Here is a 22,110-nt window from a genome sequence, read left to right as displayed (position 1 = left end):
TTAATGGAAATTGGATGAGAACAAACCTTATGACCAGTCAGTACTTCTGAGTTCTGAACTCAGCCTTTTGTAAAGTTCATACCTGGTTAGTTGTCTCTGGTCTCTCTGGCCTCAGGTTTTCTGAATTTTACCTTTCTCTGCCTCACTAGAAGCTGGGAGCCCTGAGTCTCCATTGTAGAAGAAAGCTCAGTAGCAAAAGGGTGAAGGCAGAGGTTCTAGCGACTGGACCAGGAGGCAGGAAACCCACATTCTCCCTGGTCCCTGCTCCGGGCTTGCTGAGAACAGTATGCGTCACCTCTGTGTGCCTCAGTTACCCTATCTTTTACTGAGGAGTCAGACAAAGCCTTTCTGATTCTGGCATCCTTTGATTTCAGAGGGGGTTCAGGTGAAACACCTTGAACCTCAGAACTGGAAGCAGAACATGAACACTAGATACTTGTCATTCCTAGGGGATCCTGTGGGGAAGGCATTTTCTTGCAGGATCACGCCTCAGACACCCACTGTGACCTTTCTCGAGGAGACGGCGCCCACAGATCAATAGCTTGATTGGATGAAGGATGGCGTGGGGGTGGGGGCGATGCAACCAAGGTGATGGTCGTTTTTCATGGTCCATCTGTCCCTCTGTCAAGTCTCACGGTGCTCATGTGAAATACCACCTGTTAAGGATGAGAAATGAGAGTCCCCACCCCCAAAGAGTAATTTCATGCCAATGCCTGACACCTGATGTTGGGAACTTGAAGCTAGTATTATACATCAGTGTAGAGCAAGGCTTATACCAGGGGAAGATGTGTGGTAGACAAAGACTGACATTGTTAGAATAACAATTGCTACTATTTATTGGCTAGTCCTACTTGAAGGCCTACTGCTGGGCACTTTTAATAAATTATATATATTTTAATATTCATAACCTCTTGAGAGTAGGTGTTACTGTTGAACCCATTTTACAGATGAGGAAACTGAAGCTCACTTTTATAGGTTGTAAGTGGCAAAGCCAGGATTTGAATCCAGATGAGCCAGGCTCCAAAGGCTGTTACTTCACAGTTACAGGTTAGCTAAAGCTTAGCTGTTTAAAATCCACATAGTTGGGTGGGTTTTGTTGGTGGTCGTGGTGGTGGTGGTGGTGGCAGCGGTAGTGTGTGTGTGTGTGTGTTTTAACTAATTTGGACAGATAATTTTCTAAATTAGGACGTATTTGCTTATGGAAACAAGGAGTTGGAGGGCCACTTATGTCTTGAACACTCTGGGTTATTATCTGGATGCCCGTGTCTAGCCTCGGTGTTGATGTGGATGAATATAGGTGTGGGTTAGGGTGTTGGTGTAGTGGGTGCTTTAGCCTTTAGGGTCTTGACAGCTGAGTCTCTTCTCTCCCTTTCTTGCTGGCAGCTGCCACATCTTACACCTGGCAGGGTTCCTGTTCTAACTGCCAATCCCTTCCCCTCCTAATTAGCTGTACACTGGGAAACCAGACCACTGAGTTCCTTAGATTTATGTGCAAAGTACAACTAAAGAGACTGAAATCAGGCCCTTTCAGGAGCACGGTTCCTGGGCACCTATATTCTTGCTGCCCCAGGCCTTTTTAATTTCCTTTTGGGCCTCCTCAGTTAAATTTTACATGGTTCTGCGAGTTTAGGGGAGATACTGACTTTGGCTTGAGGTGCCAATGGAACAGTCCCACGGAGATGGGTTACAACGGGCTAGTGCTGTGCTGGCCAGCACCATAGCCACCACCCACATGTTGCTACTGAGCAGTTGAAATGTGGCTAATGTGAATTGTGATGTGCTGAAAAGTGTAAAATACACATTTGATTTCAAGGACTTAGTACAAAAAAGAATGTCAAATATTTCCTTAATAAATTTTGTATTTTGATGACATGATCCAAACATGACTTATTGATGATATCCAAAATGATAATATATCAAATATATTGAGTTGAAAAAGTATTGTTAAAATTAATTTCACCATTTCTTTTTTACTTTTTTTAAGGATATATATGTATATCCTTAAAGTATATATATATATATATATATATATATATATATATATATATATATACTTTGATAGAGTGTGCATGCACGCAAGACAGAGGGAGAGGGAGAGAGAAAATCTTAACCAGGCTCCACACCCAATGCAGAGCTAACGTGGGGCTCCATCCCACAACCGTGAGATTGTAACCTGACCCCAAATTGAGTAGGACACTAAACTGACTGAGCCACCCAGGTGTCCCAGATCTCTCTCTCTCTCTTTTTTTTTTTAAAGTAGGCTTCATGTCCAGCACAGAGCCCACTGTGCTCTCACTACCCTGAGATAAAGACCTGAGCTGAAATCAAGACTTGGAAGTTGGGGCGACTGGATGGCTCAGTCTGTTAAGCATCCAACTCTTGGTCTCAGTTCAGGTCATGATCTCATGGTTCATGAGTATGAGCCCCACATGGGGCTCTGTGCTGACAGTGTGGAGCCTGTATGGGATTCTCTGTCTTCCTTTCTCTCTCTCTCTCTCTCTCTCTCTCCCTCCTTCTTCCCCTTTCCTGCTTGCTTTCTATCCCTTTCTCAAAAAAATAAAATAAAATAAACAAAAAAAAAGAGTTGGATGCTTAACTGAGCCACCCAGGTGCCCCCTTGTTTTTACTTTTTTTATTTTAATTTTTTTTTAATTTTTTTTAAAATTTTTTTTTATTTTTGAGACAGAGAGAGACAGAGCATGAACGGGGAGGGTCAGAGAGAGGGAGACACAGAATCTGAAACAGGCTCCAGGCTCTAAGCTGTCAGCACAGAGCCTGACGCGGGGCTCGAACTTGTTTTTACTTTTTAATGTGGCTGTGAGAAAAATAAAAATTACATATGTGATGATAAACGTGGCTCATGTTGCATCTCCGCCAGCTACCCCTGGACTACAGATGACAGGGTAACGGTGCTGCAAGGGTTTAACTGGAAGTCAAATGCATGGGGAGAAGAGTTTACTGACAGACCTTTAGGAGCTCTGCTTCATCTCCCTTCTGTCATGAGCCAGGCTGGCATTCTGAAGTTGCTCTGCATCAAACCCAGGCCTTAGTGGGGATGGCACTGGGTGGCGGGGCGAGGCTTGAGGGGAGACTTGTGTGTCTTCATCTATGGGCAGTGGGGAGCCAGGCAGTGTGTTTGAAGCTGAGATGTCAGGATGGAGTTGCCTTCCTGGAAATCTTCATTCCTCACTCTGCCCACAGTGTGGCCAGGGGCTTGAAGGCATTGAAGCAGTCTTGTGGCAGGACGGATGAACTTGGAAGTGGGCAGCTACACCCTTGACCTTTGCATTTGTCCAGGGCTCTCTCATTCTGCAAAATACAGCTTAAATTTCACCTACCACAGGAGGGTCTTCCTTCATCATGGTAACTCTTCTTCTCTGACTCCTGTTGGATGTACAGTTTGTACCCACATCCTTTATTCTGACATGGTCAGGTAGATCCCCCAAATCCACAAGGGAAGAGAGTTTTTGCAGATATACATGTTGGAAAATATCATGTAGCTTCTCCCATGAAGTTTGGATGCCCATGAAATTTAGACACAGGGCAGTTAGCTAGACACCAGTCTTGAAGCATGTAGAATTCAGAGGTGACCCTTAGAGGAGGAATCATGCATCACTGTCACAGACCTTTGGTGTATCATTCTTGAAGGAATGAGATAATGGCTATTCAATCATAATATTCCAAAGGTCTGCAGCTCTGTCCTCCAGTTGGTTCTGTTCGTTTTGTCTCCCTGACTCAATGGCAAGTACTCAGCAGAGGTATTCTTTTCGTCTTGATTCTAGAAGACCTTCCTATGTATGGTGCTATGCGTATAGATAGTAGGTATCCAATGAATTAAGTGTAGGATGAATGTAGGCTCCATGTGGGTGGCAGAGATGACGACCGTCAAGTTCAGCATTGTCTCATGAGTGCCTGGCACCTAGAAAGAATTTTTTTTAATGTTTGTTTATTTTTGAGAGAGAGAGAGAAAGTGCGAGTAAGGGAGGGGCAGAGACAGGGACAGAGGATCCAAAGTGGGCTCCGTGCTGACAGCAGAGAGCCCAATGCAGGGCTCACAGGCACAAACTCTGAGATCCTGACCTGAGCTGAAGTTGGATGCTCAAATGACTGAGCCACCCAGGAGCCCCTAGAAAGCATGTAATACGTAGTTGTTGGATGAATGATTACAATGATCTGGACACCTGTATTTGAGGAGTATTTCATTGAGTTCATTGAGTAGCTGGACTATGTATAGAAGAAAGATCTATTTACTTTGTTTACAGAATCAATTATCAGTGGAGGTCAAGGGGTCTTAAAGATGATGGTGGAGGGCATAAACCTAATACAGAATATAGCAGATTGGGCTCACATAGGTTGGGAAACTATCTTCAGTGTTCTCTTCAAAATGGTAAGTTGGAGACTCTGAATGGAAATAAGGGTTAACTGTACTTTTTCTCCTTCTTTTCTCTATTTTTATCCTTTAGATTCACCAAAACCACCAGTTGCTCCCAAGCCAAAGACTGCCAGTCCCCTCACACCAGTGACAGCACCCAAATTCCCTTCATCACCCCGGCCCGATAGCCTTCCCAGTCCCAACTCCATGTCTAGGGGGCCGAAACCCCCCATTGCCCCTAAACCCAGGCTGGCGACCCCCAGTGAGTGGAGAGCCAGCGTGTACGTGATCAACAGCTTGAACAAATGCAGCAACGGGAAGGTGCTCTGTGTTGACAGGGGGACTTACGAAGAGCGCCAGTCCAACTTGGAGTGCTCGGAGTCTGAGGCTGACGAGGATTACATTGTGGTCCCCAGGGCTCCGCCGAAAGAGGACGAACCCAGGGACAGCAGCTGCTCTGCAGAGAGTGCTGCCATGGCACCTCCAGATGCCACGGGGGAAGAGGAGTGCAGGGAGGAAGGCGAGGAGAGTGACCCGGAGGGGCTGGGAGCTGCTCCAGCTGAAGTGGTGCTGAGTAGAGAGGCTGACGGAGGCGGGGCTCCCACTCCTGAGAACGTGGAGGCAGAGGATGGTGCCTGTGACCCTGGGGCAGAGGAGCAGACATTGACAAGTGAGGAGGAAGAGAAGCGAGTGGAAGAGCACAACGTATACAACCTGGAGGACAGGGGACCTTGGGACGGAGAGGCAGTCCTCCCAAGCGATGACGTCATTCTCACTCACGTTGATTTAGAGGGTCCGGAAACTCCCAGCGAGGAGCCTGGGCCCCTTGGGACACCCAGGGAGGCAGAGGAGGATGGTGGGGAAGGCTCCACCAACACAGAACCAGGGGCTCCAGAAGAATGTGTGGATTCCGACAGGCCCTCTGATGGGGACGCTGACGATGCCAGCAAGGAACCCACAGAGAATGAGGACTTGGCTGTGGGTGTCCAGGAGGCGGAGACAACCACTGGTAGCCCTGAAATCTCTGAGGAGTGTGAGTGTGAAGATGACCATGATGACGAGGATGAACCACAGGACCAAAATGAGAAAACTGGCCAAGAAGTAATGGCAGCCGTCACCCAGGAGGTGGGAGAAGACCCCCGAGAAGGCAGAGATCTGGTGCAGGACGAACCTGCCGAGGAGAGCTGCCAGATCATTCCTTTCGAGAGTGACGGTGTGGATGACTTTGTGACGTCACTCTCGGGAAGTCCCTACGAGTTCTTTCCGACCGAGAGCACCTCTTTCTGTAGCGAGAGCTGCTCTTCTTTTTCCAAGTCAGCAAAAGGCTTAGAGTCCGAGCAGGAACCACAGTCAGGAGAATGTGCAGAGCAGGGCCCCGTTGTTGGAGCTTCCTGTGTCTCTGGGGAGGGCCCCTCTGTCCCTGAGGTAGTGGTTATGCCAGAGGATGAGGATGCCGGAGACGATGCGCTCACCAACCCCTATGAGATGGGAGTTGACCTGGAGCATGAGGCTGACCCTGGGGAAGGAGAGAAGCCGGAGACACAGGCTGCATGTGACACGCTGAGTGGTTATGGCATGAAAGAAGAAATGAACTCCGATGCTGAGGGAGGCCTGGTCCCCCTCGACAGGAAGAACATCATCACGAGGGCCAGGCCCCACTCCGGGAAGGTGGCCGGCTATGTCCCAGAAACCGTCCCAGAAGAAACCGGACCAGAAGCTGGCTCATCAGCCATTGGCATTAGAGGTGCCACCAAGGAGGCGAGAAAGACAGTTCTGTCGTTGGAGGGGAAACCACTGGAAGCCAGCAGGGCCTTGCCAGCAAAGCCCAGAGCCTTCACTTTGTACCCCCGATCGTTCTCCGTGGAAGGCCGAGAGATTCCCGTCTCCTTGTACCGGGAGTCGGAGGCATCTGGCTTGGACGACCATAGGATCAAAAGGAAAGATGACAACCTTTCTCTGCCCTGTGTGATCGGCTCCTCTGGGAGCTTCTCCCAGAGGAACCATCTCCCATCCAGTGGCACCTCAACGCCCTCTTCTGTGGTTGACATCCCGCCCCCTTTCGACCTGGCCTGCATCACCAAAAAGCCCATCACAAAGAGCTCTCCCTCCCTGCTGATCGAGAGCGAGCCCCCGGACAAGTATACCAAGAAGAAGAAGTCATCCTTCAAGCGGTTCCTGGCGCTGACGTTTAAAAAGAAGTCCGAGAACAAAGTGCACGTGGATGTCAATGTGTCTTCTTCCAGGTCCTCTTCAGAATCCAGCTATCATGGGCCTGCCAGGCTTCTGGAAATCGACCGCAGGAGCCTCAGCAACTCCCCGCAGCTTAAGGCTCGGACTGGCAAGCTCCGGGCTTCCGAATCGCCCTCCTCCCTCATCTTCTACAGGGATGGCAAGAGGAAAGGTGTCCCCTTCAGCAGGACCGTGTCCAGAGTGGAGTCCTTCGAAGACCGCTCTCGGCCCCCCTTTCTGCCCTTGCCCCTGACCAAGCCGCGGTCCATCTCGTTCCCTAACGCCGACACTTCAGACTATGAGAACATTCCAGCCATGAACTCGGACTATGAAAATATCCAGATTCCGCCCCGGAGGCCTGCGAGGGCTGGGACATTTACGAAGCTGTTTGAAGATCAGAGCAGAGCCCTGTCCACAGCAAATGAAAACGACGGCTACGTGGACATGAGCAGCTTCAACGCCTTTGAGAGCAAACAGCAGAGTGCAGACCAAGATGCAGAAAGGTACTGTGAAGTTACATTTTCTTTGTCGTTGGGTGAGTGTAACTGCCAGGAGGCAGGCGCTTAGGTTTAGGGGACTGGATGGACTTGCTTTTTAGCCTCAGGCTCTATTTATTTCTAGCTGTGTGAATTGGGGTGAGTGGCTTTACCTCTCTGAGCCTCAGTTAACTGTGGCTGCGAAATAGGGTTCATGCTACCTTGCGGCAGAGTGTTTGAGAAGATCAGAGTTGATCGTCTGTGTGAAAGTATTGTCTAAAATGCCAAATACAGTGTAAATGTCAGCATTTGTGTTTCCATTATTTGAGAGACATTTCTCATGTAGATGGGAATGATGGGTTTGCTGGTCCCCTCCAGGAAAGTCACCAAGAGAGAAGGTTCTGGAACCTTGCCAAACTAAATATCTTTCACCATCAGGAAAATACCCTGAATTGAGATTGATACCCTTTTACTGTGTAAATATACACTCTATTCAAGGGAACTAGAAAAGACAATCTATTTAAATTGTTTAAAGAGCTAAGGGCGCCCTGAGCTAAATTTCTGAATAGAAGCCTTTTAAGAGGTATATCCAAGCTGATTTTTTTTTTTTTTTTTTTTTGGACTCATTCACCTTGGGAGTAAAAGTGAAACACTGAAATTATTGACAACAGTGGGGATTTTCTGACCCCACCTTTCCAAGACTGACTGAATGCCCTTATTGAACATCCCACGTGGATAACTGCCAAATCTTGCTGTTCCGTGTACCTTGTGGACGCAACTTAAAGGCAATGCAATTCAGCTTCAACCATTTACTCTCTTTGGGAGCGCCTGATCGGAATTAATAAAAGCGAAAATGGCGGTGATTTTAAAGGACATCCTGATTCTGACCCCTCGTGTGCAGTGACTTCACCCAGTCCCACACAGCTGCTGCTGCTGCTGCTAGGAGTTCCCAGGGTGCCTGCAGTAATGAATAGATAAGATGATTTGCAATTAGCCTGAGCTGTCGCTGGAGCGTAGATGCTAGCAGTGTTTGTATGGTTTATTCTCCTGAGTTTTTTACATGGTTCCCCCACCCTGGCTGCATCTTCTCTCTCCCCCAAGTCTGGGTGAGGCTGTTAATTAGTTCTTTCCAGAATGAAAAGGTTTGTTTGCTGGGGCAAGGGTAAACACTAACACTGCTGGAGGGACTGAGTTTAATTTGGAGAGTGTGGACGTGTGCAAACTCTAAGAGGGTGAGAGCTACACAGCCGACCAGTTCATTGCATTAATAGTTATCAGCAGGGTTTGAGAAGATCCAGACCTAGCTGAGTGCCTCCTAGCGTTAATGAAAATAGAACCAAGCTCTGAAACCAAAATCTCCCTGCTAGAAAGGACCTCAAAGGGCAGATGGTCAAGGCTCCCACTCTAGCAGGCCTTTCTCTGACCCAGTCTGTACTTGAATTCCTCAAGCCACAGGGAACTCACCACCTCCCAGGGTTGCCTCATCTGTTGCTAGGTATCCTGATTAAATTTTCCCTTCTGACTGAGGCAAAAGCTGTCTCCTAATATCCCTACCCCACTCATGCTGGCTCTCCCCTCTCAAGCTAGGCAAGTGAGTTCATTTCCTCTTTTGTATGACATCCCTTCAGAAATCGAAATCTGCTTCTGTAGAATCACTGAATTTTACAGCTGGGAGGGAACTTCAGACAACACTTGGTCCTGTTACAGAGGAAGAAACTGAGGCACAGAGAGGGAAAGGGATTTACCTAAGATAAGATAGCTCAGCAATTTAGTGGAAAAATCAGTGCTAGGACTCAGATGTCCTGACACCTGGTTCGGGCATTCTTAGTGAATTACAACTAAGGGATGCCAGATCTGATTGTGCAGGCTGTGCACTGCACAGCTCCAGGGCCACATTCACATTCTACTCCCCCAGGGTTGCCCAGTGCACAGTTTGCTTGGCCATATGCAGAGTCCCTGTTGCCTTGATCTGTACTTTGTCCAGAAACCAAAAAAGGTCCCTTCACCCAAGTTAACACAACAATAAGGGAAAAATACCCAAGAAAATGTCAGTGCTACCTTATCTTCTGATGCTATTTCACTGAAGGCCAAACTGACCAGGATAAATCTCCCATGCAGGAACCACATCCTCTTGGACATCAATCAGTGAGCAAAGCTTTCTCCTGTTTTCCTTCATGAAACATATAGAAGCAAAGGGGGAGAAAAATCCTCACTTTGAGCTGGAACAGGTCTGGGCAAGGGATGTTTCAGACACCTCAAGTCGAGAGGCACGGGGGACTGCCATGGGGGTGGGGTCCTAGTGCATCTTTGCCTGAACAGGGGCTTTGAGAATTGAGTGGCTGGAGTGTTGCTATCTGAGAGGCGTGCCCAGGGGTGTGCTTCAGGTTGAGCAGGACAGGAAGGGGTGAGAAGGTGGGGAGGCAGTTCCTCCTCCTTCCGCTCCTTGTCTTGCCCCACACCTTGCTTCAGTGCGAAGATCAGGGGGAGAAGCCAAAATAAATATCAACAGCCCTGAAAGGGTGCAGGGCAGTCCTTTGGGAGATGTGAGTTCAAAGCCTGCTCAGTCACTGACTTGCTGTGGGGTCTTGGAGAAGGCTAGGCCACAGTTTGCTCATCTGTAAAATGGTAAGATTGGAGCAGGTCTGTGTTTCTCAACTGTTTGCCTTTCCTGTGCCACTTGTGCTGTTTCTGTTACACCACCTATACTACCACTTACAGTTTTTCTTTCAATCAGTCTTTTTTACTTTAAAAATATTTAGAAAGGAAATTTTATGTCACTGTTGGGAAATGGAAAAACACTATTGGCTGCCATAAATAGAAGGCAATTGTACAAATAAGATACTAAGGAAAGGAAATTAACGGGTAAATTCTAGCTTGAGGTTGTGACTTGCCAAGGCTGGAGCTGGAAGCCTGGTCCCTTTGTTAAACAGGGAGAGGTGTTAAAGACATCCTGGCACCACACAGAGACTTTCTCCTTGGCATAGTCAGAAGGATTCAGAAGGACTGAAAAGGGAATAACTCTGTCTCTTTCATGGTGTGATTCACTGTTATTTAAATCCAAGTCCTTTTTCCGCTAAAAGTACCTCCCTTCAAGAAACATGTAGAGTATATAATAGAATTCAGAAGGCCCTTAGAGAACCCTAAACCAGAGTAGCAGCTCAGGGTCTAATGGATGATTATAAAGTTTCTTCTATGTGGCAACTTCCACTGAGATTTATAGACCCAGATAATAACGTTTTAGGAGCCACAATAATCTTATTAGCAGTTTTCTGTCTTGTAAAATAAAACTGTATACATTGTTACTTATGTACATTTTCCCCATGGTATACAACATTTCCATCATCTTTTAGTTTAAAGTGTATCCCCAGAACATTCTTTTTTTTGTCCCCCCCGCCCCCGAATTGACCCTTGTGAAAAAGAAAAAATGGACCAGAGATCTAGTCCAGAAAAGTCCTACTTTCCAAATAGGCTGCTCTATGTCTTCAGTCAGTGCTCTTTGATGGGGGAGCCTCGTCTTTACTTCTGAGTATTCCATGGCCCCTCAGTACGTTGGTTCTATGCTAGGAGCTTAATAAATGCATGTTTAAAAAAACCAAACAAACAAAATAAGTAAATGTATGTTGATGATGAGGGGTTTTATAATTCCATGCGAGTTGGTGATTTTGAGCTTCACAAGAATCACAGAATTCTCATTTATTAAGCACCTGTCTTCAGCAACACAGTGCTAAGTGCTTTGTATACACTTAATAAATACCCATTTGATGCAAAATACTACATAGACTGGTTTGTCCTAAGTGCCTCACTTTTATTTTATTTTATTTTATTTTATTTTATTTTATTTTATTTTATTTTATTTTAGAGAGAGTGCAAGTGTGAGCTGAGGGAGAGGGGCAGAGAGAGAGAGAGAGAGAGAGAGAGAGAGAGAGAGAATCTTAAGCAGGCTCCATGCCCAAGGCAGAGCTTGACGCAGGGCTCAATCCCACAGCTCTGGAATCATGACCTGAGCTGAAATCAAGAGTCGGACGTGTCACTTCTGAGCCACTCAGGCACCCCCTAAGTGTCTCATTTATTTTTTTTTTAATTTTTTAATGTTTACTTATTTTTGAGACAGAGAGAGAGAGAGAGAAACATGAGTGGGGGAGGGGCAGAGAGAGAGGGAGACACAGAATCTGAAGCAGGCTCCAGGCTCTGAGCTGTCAGCACAGAGCCCAAAGCAGGGCTCGAACTCACAGACCGTGAGATCATGACCTGAGCCAAAGTCGGATGCTCAGCCAACTGAGCCACCCAGGCGCCCCCTTAGTGTCTCATTTAAATTCCCATAATTGTATATTTGTTTCTTGCATGATGATGAATCTATTTTAATCATTCAGCATTATACATCAACATGGATCCCTGATGCTCCTTTTTCCCATTTCATTATTAACATTTTCAAACTTACAGAAGAATTGAAAGATACAGTGAATGTTTGTTTTCCCACCACCTAGATTTACCATTAATATGTTGCCACACTGGCTTTTTCTCATCTGTTTCTTTCTCTGTTCTCTCTAGCTGTTGTGATCAGTCCACATATTGTTCTTGATGCATTTATGGTGGCTTTTTATGTTTACAGATGACGACCCTGGACCCCAGGGAGAGCACAGTGGCTAAGCATGTGGACTTTAGGCAGGCTGCCTGGAGTTTCAGTCAGTACTCCACCCCTTACTGTCTGTGTGACCTGGGACAAGGTACTCACCTCTCTGCACCTTGGTTTATCTGTAATAGGCAATGAGAATAGTCCCTGCCTTATAACATTGTTAAACCTGAATGAGTTAATGTTGTACATAGTGAAATGATAAGTAAATATTAGCTGTTATTCAGTGACATGGTCAGGGTCACATAGTGGTGGATGCAGGATTTTAATTTGATTCTAGAGGTGTGGGTAGCGAATCCGGTCCCTTTCACTGTGGGGATGTCTCTGTCTCTGTCTCCCATATGGAGGTTCTTCTGCATGAGTTTGACTCAGTGTTCAGGACACCACTTGCGAGCTTCAGCTGTGGGGTGTGGTGTCAGCATTATCTCTGACTTCCTCTTGGGCTGGGGTCAGGGCTACAGACAACAGCCCAAGCGATAATGGTTTGGAGTCATTAGCAGCCTCTTATACCAAGGACGGCAGGACCAGAATTTTTATAATTCCGTGCTCATAGTAGAAATGCCTATCTCTGTGACTCTGACATAGCTGTTATTTCACTTGTAATTCACAATTAGTTAGGTACATTCATCTCCAGGTGAGAAAACTGAGGCCCACTGAAGTGCTATAAACTATCCCCTGTTGCACAGGTAGTAAGTGGCCAAACTAAAATCTGAACCCAAGTCTCTCTCTTTTTTTTTTTTTTAATTTAATGTTTATTATTGAGAGACAGAGAGAGACAGAGCATGAGCATGGGAGGGGCAGAGAGACAGGGAGACACAGAATCCGAAGCAGGCTCCAGGCTCTGAGCTGTCAGCACAGAGCCTGACACGGGGCTTGAACTCACAAACCGTGAGATCATGACCTGAGCCGAAGTCGGACGCTCAACCGACTGAGCCACCCAGGTGCCCCCCAAGTCTCTTTTTTTTTCTATTTTTTTGATGTATATTTGTTTTTGAGAAACAGAGAGACAGAGCACGAGTAGGGGAGGGGCAGAGAGAGAGGGAGACACAGAATCTCAAGCAGATTCCAGGCTCTGAGTTGTCAGCACAGAGCATGACACAGGGCTCAAACCCACAAACTGCGAGATCATGACCTGAGCCTAAGTCGGACGTTTAACCAACTGAGCCACCCAGGCGCCCCATGTCTTTTTGAATCCAGTACTCTTTCCACTACCTCTTGTTTCCTGTAGTGAAAAAATGCCACGTTTTCTAGTTGTCTTTATCCGACAGCTGTAGTGTCTCCTTTGCAGAAGACAAGCTAGCACAGCCACCACCAAAATGTTGGCTTTGTTTATTGGTCTAGAGGGCTCGAGGAAAAGTGGAATGACACTTTCCTTTATTTTCTGATGGGTGGTGAGTTTGCTGCTCTGTTGGGAGCTCATCAAGAAGGCTTACAAGCTTTCCTGGAACTTGCTAATGAGCTATTCAGACATCTTGCCCTCCCTCAGGGCCATAGTGGGAGACGCTTGCCCTTGTGTAGCTCACTGTGCCCCTAGAGCAACCAGGAACTCTGGGTGTGGAGCAGGCTATCTGTTTGGGTTGTACGGGTTGTTAGGGGGGCTTCAGATGATTCGGCCCACCTGGGAGCAGCAGCTCATGAGTGCTCATGCCTTCTAGGGAGAGTTCTGGAAGGTCTAAGGTCCAGCCTTTCAGGGCTCTCTTCTCCCAGCCTGGGGGTCCTTATAGAGCTGTTCATTGTTGGAATGCAGCTTGAATTGCATGTTCAAGGGTTTGTGGGTTAGCCATATTATACAACATTTGTGTGAGGATAAGGAGTGGGAGCATCCAGGTAATTCAGTATTTTGGCTGATGATGGCCATTTGAGAAATGAGTGATTCTTGAGGAACTGTGCCAAGTGAAATATGGACAGAGATGGACCAGGTACCATCACTGGCCTCAGTGGACTTACAGTGAAGGATAGCAAGAGGACTTACACCCAAGTCCCTGGAGTGCAAGGTAGAAAATGCTCAGGATCCAAAGGGTAGAAGTCCAGGGGAGGGCAGGATGGCTTCATGGGCACTGATGGAAAGGTAGGGTCTTGACACATGGAGATAGGAGAGAGATGTGAGGACATGTGGAGAAACACAGGCCTGTGGTTTTAGCAGGTAAAGCTGCAATGAACATGGTTTAATCTTGGTTTAGGAGTGCTTTGATCTCTTTATTCTGGAAAACAGCTCACATCATCTGTAGGCATGGGGAATAATATATGGAGGAGATTGGGTTGAAAGACTAAGGATGAAGCTCGAACACTGTGTTTTTCTGATTTCTGGTTCTTGTAGTAGAATGTTGCCCCCAGCTTGGCCTGTTGATCAGTCCCTCTGCTAACATTCGTTCAGCATCTATTAAATGTCCGCTACTGTTTTAGGTACTAGAGGTTCCCACCACCACCTGGAGAGAGAGACTGATAGAGGCCATTAGAAACCATGTGATAAAGGTTTTGCTGGAAGCCCATCCTGTTCTGGAGGAGGGGTGTAGGAAGCCTGGACCATCTGGGAGAAACTTGAAGTGGGTATTGGCAGAGGAATAGGAGTTTGTGAGGGAGACAAATAGTCCAGGAGGAATACAAGCATGTGCATGAGTCTGGGGGTTAGAAAGGACCATGAAGTGCTCAGATGGACCTCAGTGTACACATCTTTGTGATACAGTTGGGGAGGCAGTTGCGACCTAGCGAAAAAGTCCTTTGAATATCAACTTGATGAGTGAGCGCATTACCCATGGGCAGTAGGGCAACCGTGGCAGGTTTTCGGCAGGGCAGGGCCACAGTGGAGATGCCGCATTGGCACAGACGCTCTGTTGGCACGATGAAGTGGAGGAGATGAAGAAAACGGAAGCAGGGAGACTAGTCAAGAGGCCATTGCAGCGGTGCCCTTCAGAGAACATGAAGACCAGGCCAGAGCCGTAGCATCAGAAAAGCAGGGAGTGGGGTTCCACGGTGAAGACAGCCACCCGCTTGTCCGGTGCTGACCAACTCCAGGGCTAGCTTGGGGCTGCCTTGGCTTTCCTCGTCCTTTTATTTGATTGTTACAGCCTGTCTGGGCCCAAATAAATTAAATATTTCCGGCAAAAGGCAAGCAAGAAGCAATAAGAATTCAGTCCTTAAAAGTTAAAGGATACAAGCTGAGTAATAAAGCCGGGAGAGGTAATTGTACAGGCAGTCCAGACCAAGGACAGCGACTGCAGCCAGAACGCTGAAACCCAGCACAAAATCTAGCATGAGAGCCCTCCCTCTCTCCTCCCCGGCTCCCAGTGCCTGTTCACCATCCTTAGAATGCAGTAAATATTTTGCAGAAGTGATTCCCTGAGAGAGTGAAACCTGACTTTTTATTTTTCACAACCATAGACAGTGCTGCAGCAGCAAATACACGCGTCATTGTGATACAAAGGTGATTTACAGACTCAACTGTAAATCCTCGGGTGGGTGCACTGCAGAACTGCATCTAAACCTCCCGCTGACTAATTCCATTGGTGCTGAGGGCTGCATGCCTGGGTTTTTGGCACATCCCAGCCGTGGTTCATGGGTATCTTTATATCTGCCTGTAAGCTGGGAGCCTTCCTATTATTATTATGTTTTTGACAAATGAACTCATGCAGAGCTTTCATTAAGTTTCATTGAAAGGACCTGGAAATGCCATAAAAATTATTATAATCTCAAAACCATCACATTCCGAATGCATGCGGCTGTGCTTCTTGTTGAAATTGACTGATGAGAATATTCAGTTTTTAATTTTCTGACTTAAAATAAGACCATCTGCAGCTGTTTCTTTTAGCAATAATTTTTAATTAAATGCAATAAAATTTACGGGTAAGGACCCTAATAAGAAAATCGTGTCAGAAACACACTTATTGTAACATTTACTAGCATGATATTAAGGCCCCCAACCATTTTTTTTTCCCTTGCAGAGCTATAATACAGACGAAATCTTGATTAAGTGTTAATCACAATGTGGTTTTACCTTCATAAAATCAGGGTTTCCCCCTGTGGGAGGCGTGAAAATAATTCTCACTAATAGAAGACAGTCTTGTTGCACAAGTTCTTTGGTGAAATGTCAGCAGCCGGTCTTCTTGACCAGCTGAGCCCCAGAAGAGGAGGGGAGTCTTTGTTCCAGCCTGAGTTTGGGTTGTGCTTGAGATATTAGACCTTATTCTCCCCACCCCACCCCACCCCCACCGTGGTTGGGGGATGAGCTTATCACGCATTGGATGCAGCGGAAGAAGAAAATTATCTATGTATTTCATGCAGCTCCTCAGTAAGTGAAGAAATCAAGTGCCTACTACGTGCTAGGCTGTGCTCTATTTAGATAGAGTAGGGAGCAGACAGATAAGGTCCCTGCTCTGGCAGACTTGGTCTTCTATTAGGGAGAGGCAGACAGTGAACAGACTGAGAAGTAAACAAGATAATCATAGATAACTACATCATTCTTTCCTGATGAGATTTTGTGTGTGTGTGTGTGGGGGGGGAACAGCAATGTGACAGAAAGTGACTGGTGGAAGGGATGTTTTAGGATGGTCAAAGAAGGCCTCTCTGAGGAGGTGATATTTGAGTGAAACCTGAATGATGGTCAAACCACCATGGGGGAAGGGCATTCCAGGCAGAGGAAACAGAAGGGACAATGGCCTTGAGGCTGGAGGACCCTTGTAGGGTTTGTGGGGAGGCCAGCATGTCTGGATTGCATAACAAAACAGGGGGAGTGTTGGGGGTGGGGTAGGCAGAGGCCTTTGTAAAAGACTTAGATTTTACTTTAATGAGACACCAGTGGAGAGAAATGTCAAGATCTAAAAATGTTTGAATTATCTGAACTCTTCAGACCATTTCATAGGATTTGGACATTTAGGGTCAGATCACTAAATAATTTGAAAATTATAGCAAAGAGTATTTGCTGTTCAGGATGGTTCTGAAAGTATAACACAGGTTTGAATTTAGGTCCCGGCTCTGCCCCTGGCTATGTGAATTTTGAGCATCTGTGTCTCAGATGTCTCTCCCACCTGTGACTGCTCTGAAACTGCTCGGAACTAGCAGTTCTGAGTTCCCCATCTGAGTGTTCTTTACAGAAGACTGTGGTGGCCCAGGGAGCTGAGAGGGGACTGGCCCAGCCACACTAGAGGAAGGGTACAGGTGATAAGGCTGGGGGAGGCGGTTCTTTTTTTTTTTTTTTTTTTTTAACGTTTATTTATTTTTGGGACAGAGAGAGACAGAGCATGAACGGGGGAGGGGCAGAAAGAGAGGGAGACACAATCGGAAACAGGCTCCAGGCTCTGAGCCATCAGCCCAGAGCCCGACGCGGGGCTCGAACTCACGGACCGTGAGATCATGACCTGAGCTGAAGTCGGACGCTTAACCGACTGAGCCACCCAGGCACCCCAGGAGATGGTTCTTAAAAGTGAATGTGCTGCATTTGGACTTGTCCTTCCTACGTGAAGATATAATGTGTGAGCCATACAGAGCTATTGAAGGTTTTAGAGCAAGAGAGTGACTTGATTAACTGTTGCTCTAGCACAGTGATTGTCAGATGTGTGGGGTAGAACAGAGGAAAAGAAGCCACCACAGTAAAGTATCTCAGGGTCAAGAGACTGAGGCATGGCAGAGGGACCTAGCTTCTTCAGCCTCTGTAGTGTGATGGCCTCTAAGTACAGCTACTGCAGTCACTGAGAGAAAGATAAACCAGCGCTTCCACTGCTCTGGAACTCCCCAGCACAGGGTTTCTCAGGGTGGTTGATGGCAGTTAGGCAGCACAGATGACAGAACCACAAAGGCAGCGTGGCTTGTCAGGAAGACAGAATGAGTTCCGGTCTGCCTCTGTCCCTTACCTTGTCATCTGATCTGAGCCTCAGTTTCTTCACCTGTTCATGTGGTATGATGGTCCCTTCCTCTCTGAGTTATCCTGTGGCGTTAGGGCTGGTGCATGTACAAGGGCGTTGTCAGGTACTAAAAAAGGACGCTGTCAGTCTTGTGCTTTGCTGCTGGGAGCTGGAGTGGACATACACTGCTGTGCCCACAGCACATGGGACTTTCCTGCATGTTCACTCTAAACCAGGCACTGTCTTAGACCCTTATGTACATCAACTCAGTTAATCCCAAACACCACCCTGCCACACAGGTACTTTAAAAAATATATACTCAGCAGATGAGACATCTAAGGTATAGTAAGTCAAGTGCCCAAGGTCACAGCAGAGCCAGAATTTTAACCTAGGCAGTTTGCAACCCCCACACTGTCACGTCTTCTGTGAGGTGCTTTCTCACTTTATGTGCATCACTTCATTTAATTTGCTGAATGTCCCTTTGTCAGGAGTTACCCAGGTTTACTTTTTTTAGTAGAAAAGGAAACTGAGGTTCAGGGTGGTGACATGATGAGTAAGCCAGTTAAGTGACAGAGCTAGGACGGGAAGGAAGGTAGCTCTAGGTATGGCTTCTTCCCTCTTTCTGGTTCACCCCCATTGAGAATTTCCCAACTGGAGTTGGCCCTCCATCTGTCAAAGGTGAGGACACACAATGGAATATGAATCTTCAGAACGGAAATGTCCTTATTATAGGCATTCAAACTGGGCAGCTTATGATGACTGTCCACTTGCTTAGAGACACATGGCCAGGGGATGATGTAAAAACTATATATAGAGAGAACAGCACACACTAGTATAGTAATAATCAAAGGGATGATATTATGCAGGAGGTTAACGCTTCCTTAGATCGCCTGGCAGAGCTCAGGAGGGCCCTTGGGGCATTTATCATCTGTGCTCACGGTACTCCAGGTCAACAGGACAAAAATCTCATAATAATTTCTGAGTGATGAATTAATGCATTTCATCTGGCTCCTTGAGACTGCCCCAAGATTGTCCAGCCTCCAAGAGGTGAAGGCAGCCGCTGAGCTGTGTGCTGGAGAATTCTGAACTTGCCCCTGAGAATTGTAGTGTTTCCCTGTCTTGGAGAAGCCTGTGTCTTTGGCTGTTTTCCTGCAAGATGAATGTCTCAGTGTTGAGATTGTTTTTGGGGATGATGTGGCTGGTCTCTATGTAAACAGACCCATTCTCTTTGTGCTTGAGTTTGGTCTGGAGTCCAAGAGAAGTTTCTCCAGGTCAAGGCATGACCCAAGAACTTGAAATTTCAGGCTCGCTTGCATGATTTTAATTAAGAAAATAACACACACACACACACACACACACACACACACACACACACAGATACAAATCCTGCCTTACAGAGATCTTAAGTTCTGTTCTCTTGTTATGATGACACTTTCTTACACTGAGAGATATGTGCAGTGGGGGTTCCTATGAGGTAGTGAGCTCTCCATCATCATCTGTAATTAGCACAAGTGGAAAGGATAACAGAATCTGTCATGAGGTTGTTGTAATTCGTACAGGCCGGGAAATCTGAACTCTTGGGATTGTTTTTGGTTGGGCAGATTAGAGTTCTAAGGAAGCAGGTGGGCTGCTATAGGGACTGTCTAAGTAGCCTCTGAAAAGTATCCAGGTCCCCAGTTTGGAGAGGCCCCAGAATACTATAGAAGACTCAATATCAGCTCTGGAACCAATTCCAGAAGCGGTCTCCTGGTACAAGGAAACATGCTTTTCATGCCCCTTTCCCACCACATCTGAATCCTCTGAGGTACTGAAAGGCTCACCTGCTGAAAGGTGGCACGGGGAGATGCAGTAGCTCCTGGGCTCTGGCCTGCCTCAGGAGAGGGCAGAAGTCCTCCTCCCTGGAGCCAAGGGCCCAGCTGTAGTGAAGCGGATGGGAAGGTTGGTTATTCTGTGCTTCTTGGGGGTTCCCTGACACATTTAATCTCAGTGGTTTTCAAACTCTTTGTTGTAGCAGGATCCTTTTTCAGATGAAATCTTACTTGGAACTCCAACAAAGAAGGCAAGAGTTTGTTATTATAATTCTCTTTCATAAGTTCAAATTTTCAATACTTCATATGAAGCTAGTTAACGAGATCATCGTGATAAAGAAACGTCTTCATGGACATCATGATGGAAGAGACATCTTCCAACTTGGAAGTTGGGAGTTATGGATTGCATTGTTGCTCTTACAGACTAATGAGGGTGATGATTATACAAAGGCGTGTATCATAGGGGTTGAGAGCCTGTGTTCTAGAGCAGATGGTTGGGTTCAGATCTCAGCTCTGCCAGTTTCTAGCTGTGTGTCCTTAGACTGATTACTTAATCATTCTGTGCTTTACCCACCTTATCTGTAAAAACAGGGAAGATGACACTACCTACTATAAGAAATTGTTGTGAGGTTTGAATGAGTTAATACTTGCAAGGAATGCAGCGAGGGCCTGGGTGTCTTTTAGGTGCTCAAAATACTTTTAGCTGTTGTTAACACTGTAGCAATATCTGTGTCCATGAAATGGGAAGCAAACTTTTGTAAATCCTTGCCCACAGGAGTCCAGGATTTCTAAGGAACGCTTTGAAACCCCACCTCATCTCATACGATCTGGGCAGTCTTCTTTTAATAAGTGTGATCTGTTGGATATACATATTTATAAGTCTTTTTCACCAATAATGTAGTCAGTGGTTTACAGAACCCTGTGCCAGACATATTAGGGGAGGTGGAAAAATGGTTTCTGCCCATCTTTCAAAAACAGGCCTTTTGTTCGGTTGAGGGGGAGAAGGTGTGGCAGGTTAAGAAGTAGTTTAGGGTAGGGCACCTGGGTGGCTCAGTCAGTGTTAAGCATCCAACTCTTGATTTCGGTTCAGGTCATGATCTCCTGGGTCTTGAGATGTGAGCCCTGAGCCCCACATCTGGCTCTGCGCTGACAGTGTGGAGCCTGCTTGGGATCTCTCACTTTCTCTCTCTCTCTCTCTCTCTCTCTCTGCCCCTCCCCTGCACACACATGTGTTCTCTCTTGTACTCTCTCAAAATACATAAAATAAATATTTTTTAAAAAGCAGTAGTTTAGAGATATATAACTAGTGGATCTTAAATTCTTGGATTATAGTAACCTCACATTCTGTGTATAAGAATGGAAGTGAAATTAAAGACATGAATGGGGAAAAGAAGCAACACTCTGCAAATTCCACGGTCTACAAATATTTCATATGCATATGTGCACCCCACTACTTTATATGTGTTAGCTCGTTGATTATCAGCCCTATTTTACAGGTGAGAAAACTGAGGCTCCAAGACATCATGTGGCAGAGGACACAGACAGGGTCCGAGAACCTAGAGCACAGAGTCAGGACCCACGGTGGGGCACAAGGAGGCAGGTTCCAGCCCCACTGAGCAGTGCCTGGTCCTGGCAGGAGTTGCCCCACCTTTGGAGGCAGGGTGTCACCCTGCCATGCGTAGGTGCAAAGGGGCTGGCCGAGCCCCCGTCAGAGAAGCTGTCCTGGAGATTCCTTTTGTGGGCCAGAAGCTGGGATAGAAAACCCAGAAAGTTATGAAACCTTGATGTGGCCACCATAACTGTTCAATGCACTTTACAGTTTACAAAGCTTTTCCATGGCTGTTAGCTCCATTGATTCTCCCAACAACCACCATGTGGAGTAGGCAAGCAAAGACCTGTAGGTAGCCAGGCAGAGTTACTTTCTTTGTGATGCCCTGGGTAAGCTGTTCTCCTTGGGTGTGTCTCAGTGTCCTCAACTGTAAAATGGGCATAAGATTGTGATGGGTATCTAATGGGTAAGGGTAACCCATGCCAAGTGCTTGGTGCGGGGCTTGGCATGAAGGAGGTTCTTAATGGATGTAATTGTAGATATTATTATGATTGTACCTGCTATGAAGAGGGGATCTGAGGAAGGACAGGAGGACAGGCTCGCTCCCTCTAAGACTGAGGGTTTGGAAAATACCAAGGAAGGGGTGATAAAGAGCAAAACAGGAACTGGAGGCTCCAGGTTTTGTCCAAGCTCACATAGCCAGCTAGCGGGGTATCCGCTACAGAGCTATGTGTTCCGTGAGGAATTGAGGTGAGCAAACGTGGGTCCCAGGAGTGACCTGGAGTCAGGATGTGGCAGGTTCCAGTCCACACCTGGAGCTGCTCTTGGGGTGATGTAATGCAGCTAGGGATTGTTCTGTGCCCTTGCTCCCCTTCCAGGACGCCCCTTGTAGATGCTACATCTGGTTTTCAGGGAGGTCCCTGGTTCAAACCCAAGTTGCCTTGCTGGCCTGAGGTCAGAGGTCAAGGCGAGGTTCAGAGCCATGGAGTGAGTCTGTGGCTTAGAAGGGTCCACGGTTTAGGGTGCTGCTCAACCTCTGGGATGAGGAGGCCCTTCCCCTTTCACCTTCCTACTCCCTTCCCACATTCCCTCTTCCCAAACCCAGTCTCAAACTCTGGGAGGCCCTGAGGTCTCCATCCAAGGCCAGCTAGCAGCACTGTAGTGAAGGCATGTTTGTGTGCTATAGCCTTTGTCCCAACTTCTGGTCTTTCT

The 22,110-nt window shown here is 46.8% G+C and overlaps 1 protein-coding gene across 1 annotated transcript in view; it reads left to right on the top strand.

Annotated features, from left to right (window-relative positions):
* Positions 1-22,110, top strand: part of FGD5 (FYVE, RhoGEF and PH domain containing 5) — a 121,813-nt gene that overhangs the window by 5,124 nt on the left and 94,579 nt on the right. The window contains exon 2 of the mRNA XM_049641042.1: positions 4,464-7,104. Within this exon, the coding sequence (XP_049496999.1) occupies positions 4,464-7,104 (2,641 nt within the window). The remainder of the gene's footprint in view (positions 1-4,463; positions 7,105-22,110) is intronic.

This window comes from Panthera uncia, chromosome A2 (genome assembly GCF_023721935.1).
Source record: "Panthera uncia isolate 11264 chromosome A2, Puncia_PCG_1.0, whole genome shotgun sequence".
In the NCBI taxonomy this organism is placed as follows: Eukaryota; Metazoa; Chordata; class Mammalia; order Carnivora; family Felidae; genus Panthera; species Panthera uncia.
Note: the sequence above shows the minus strand (reverse complement) of the source record. Positions and strands in the feature narration are given on the sequence as shown.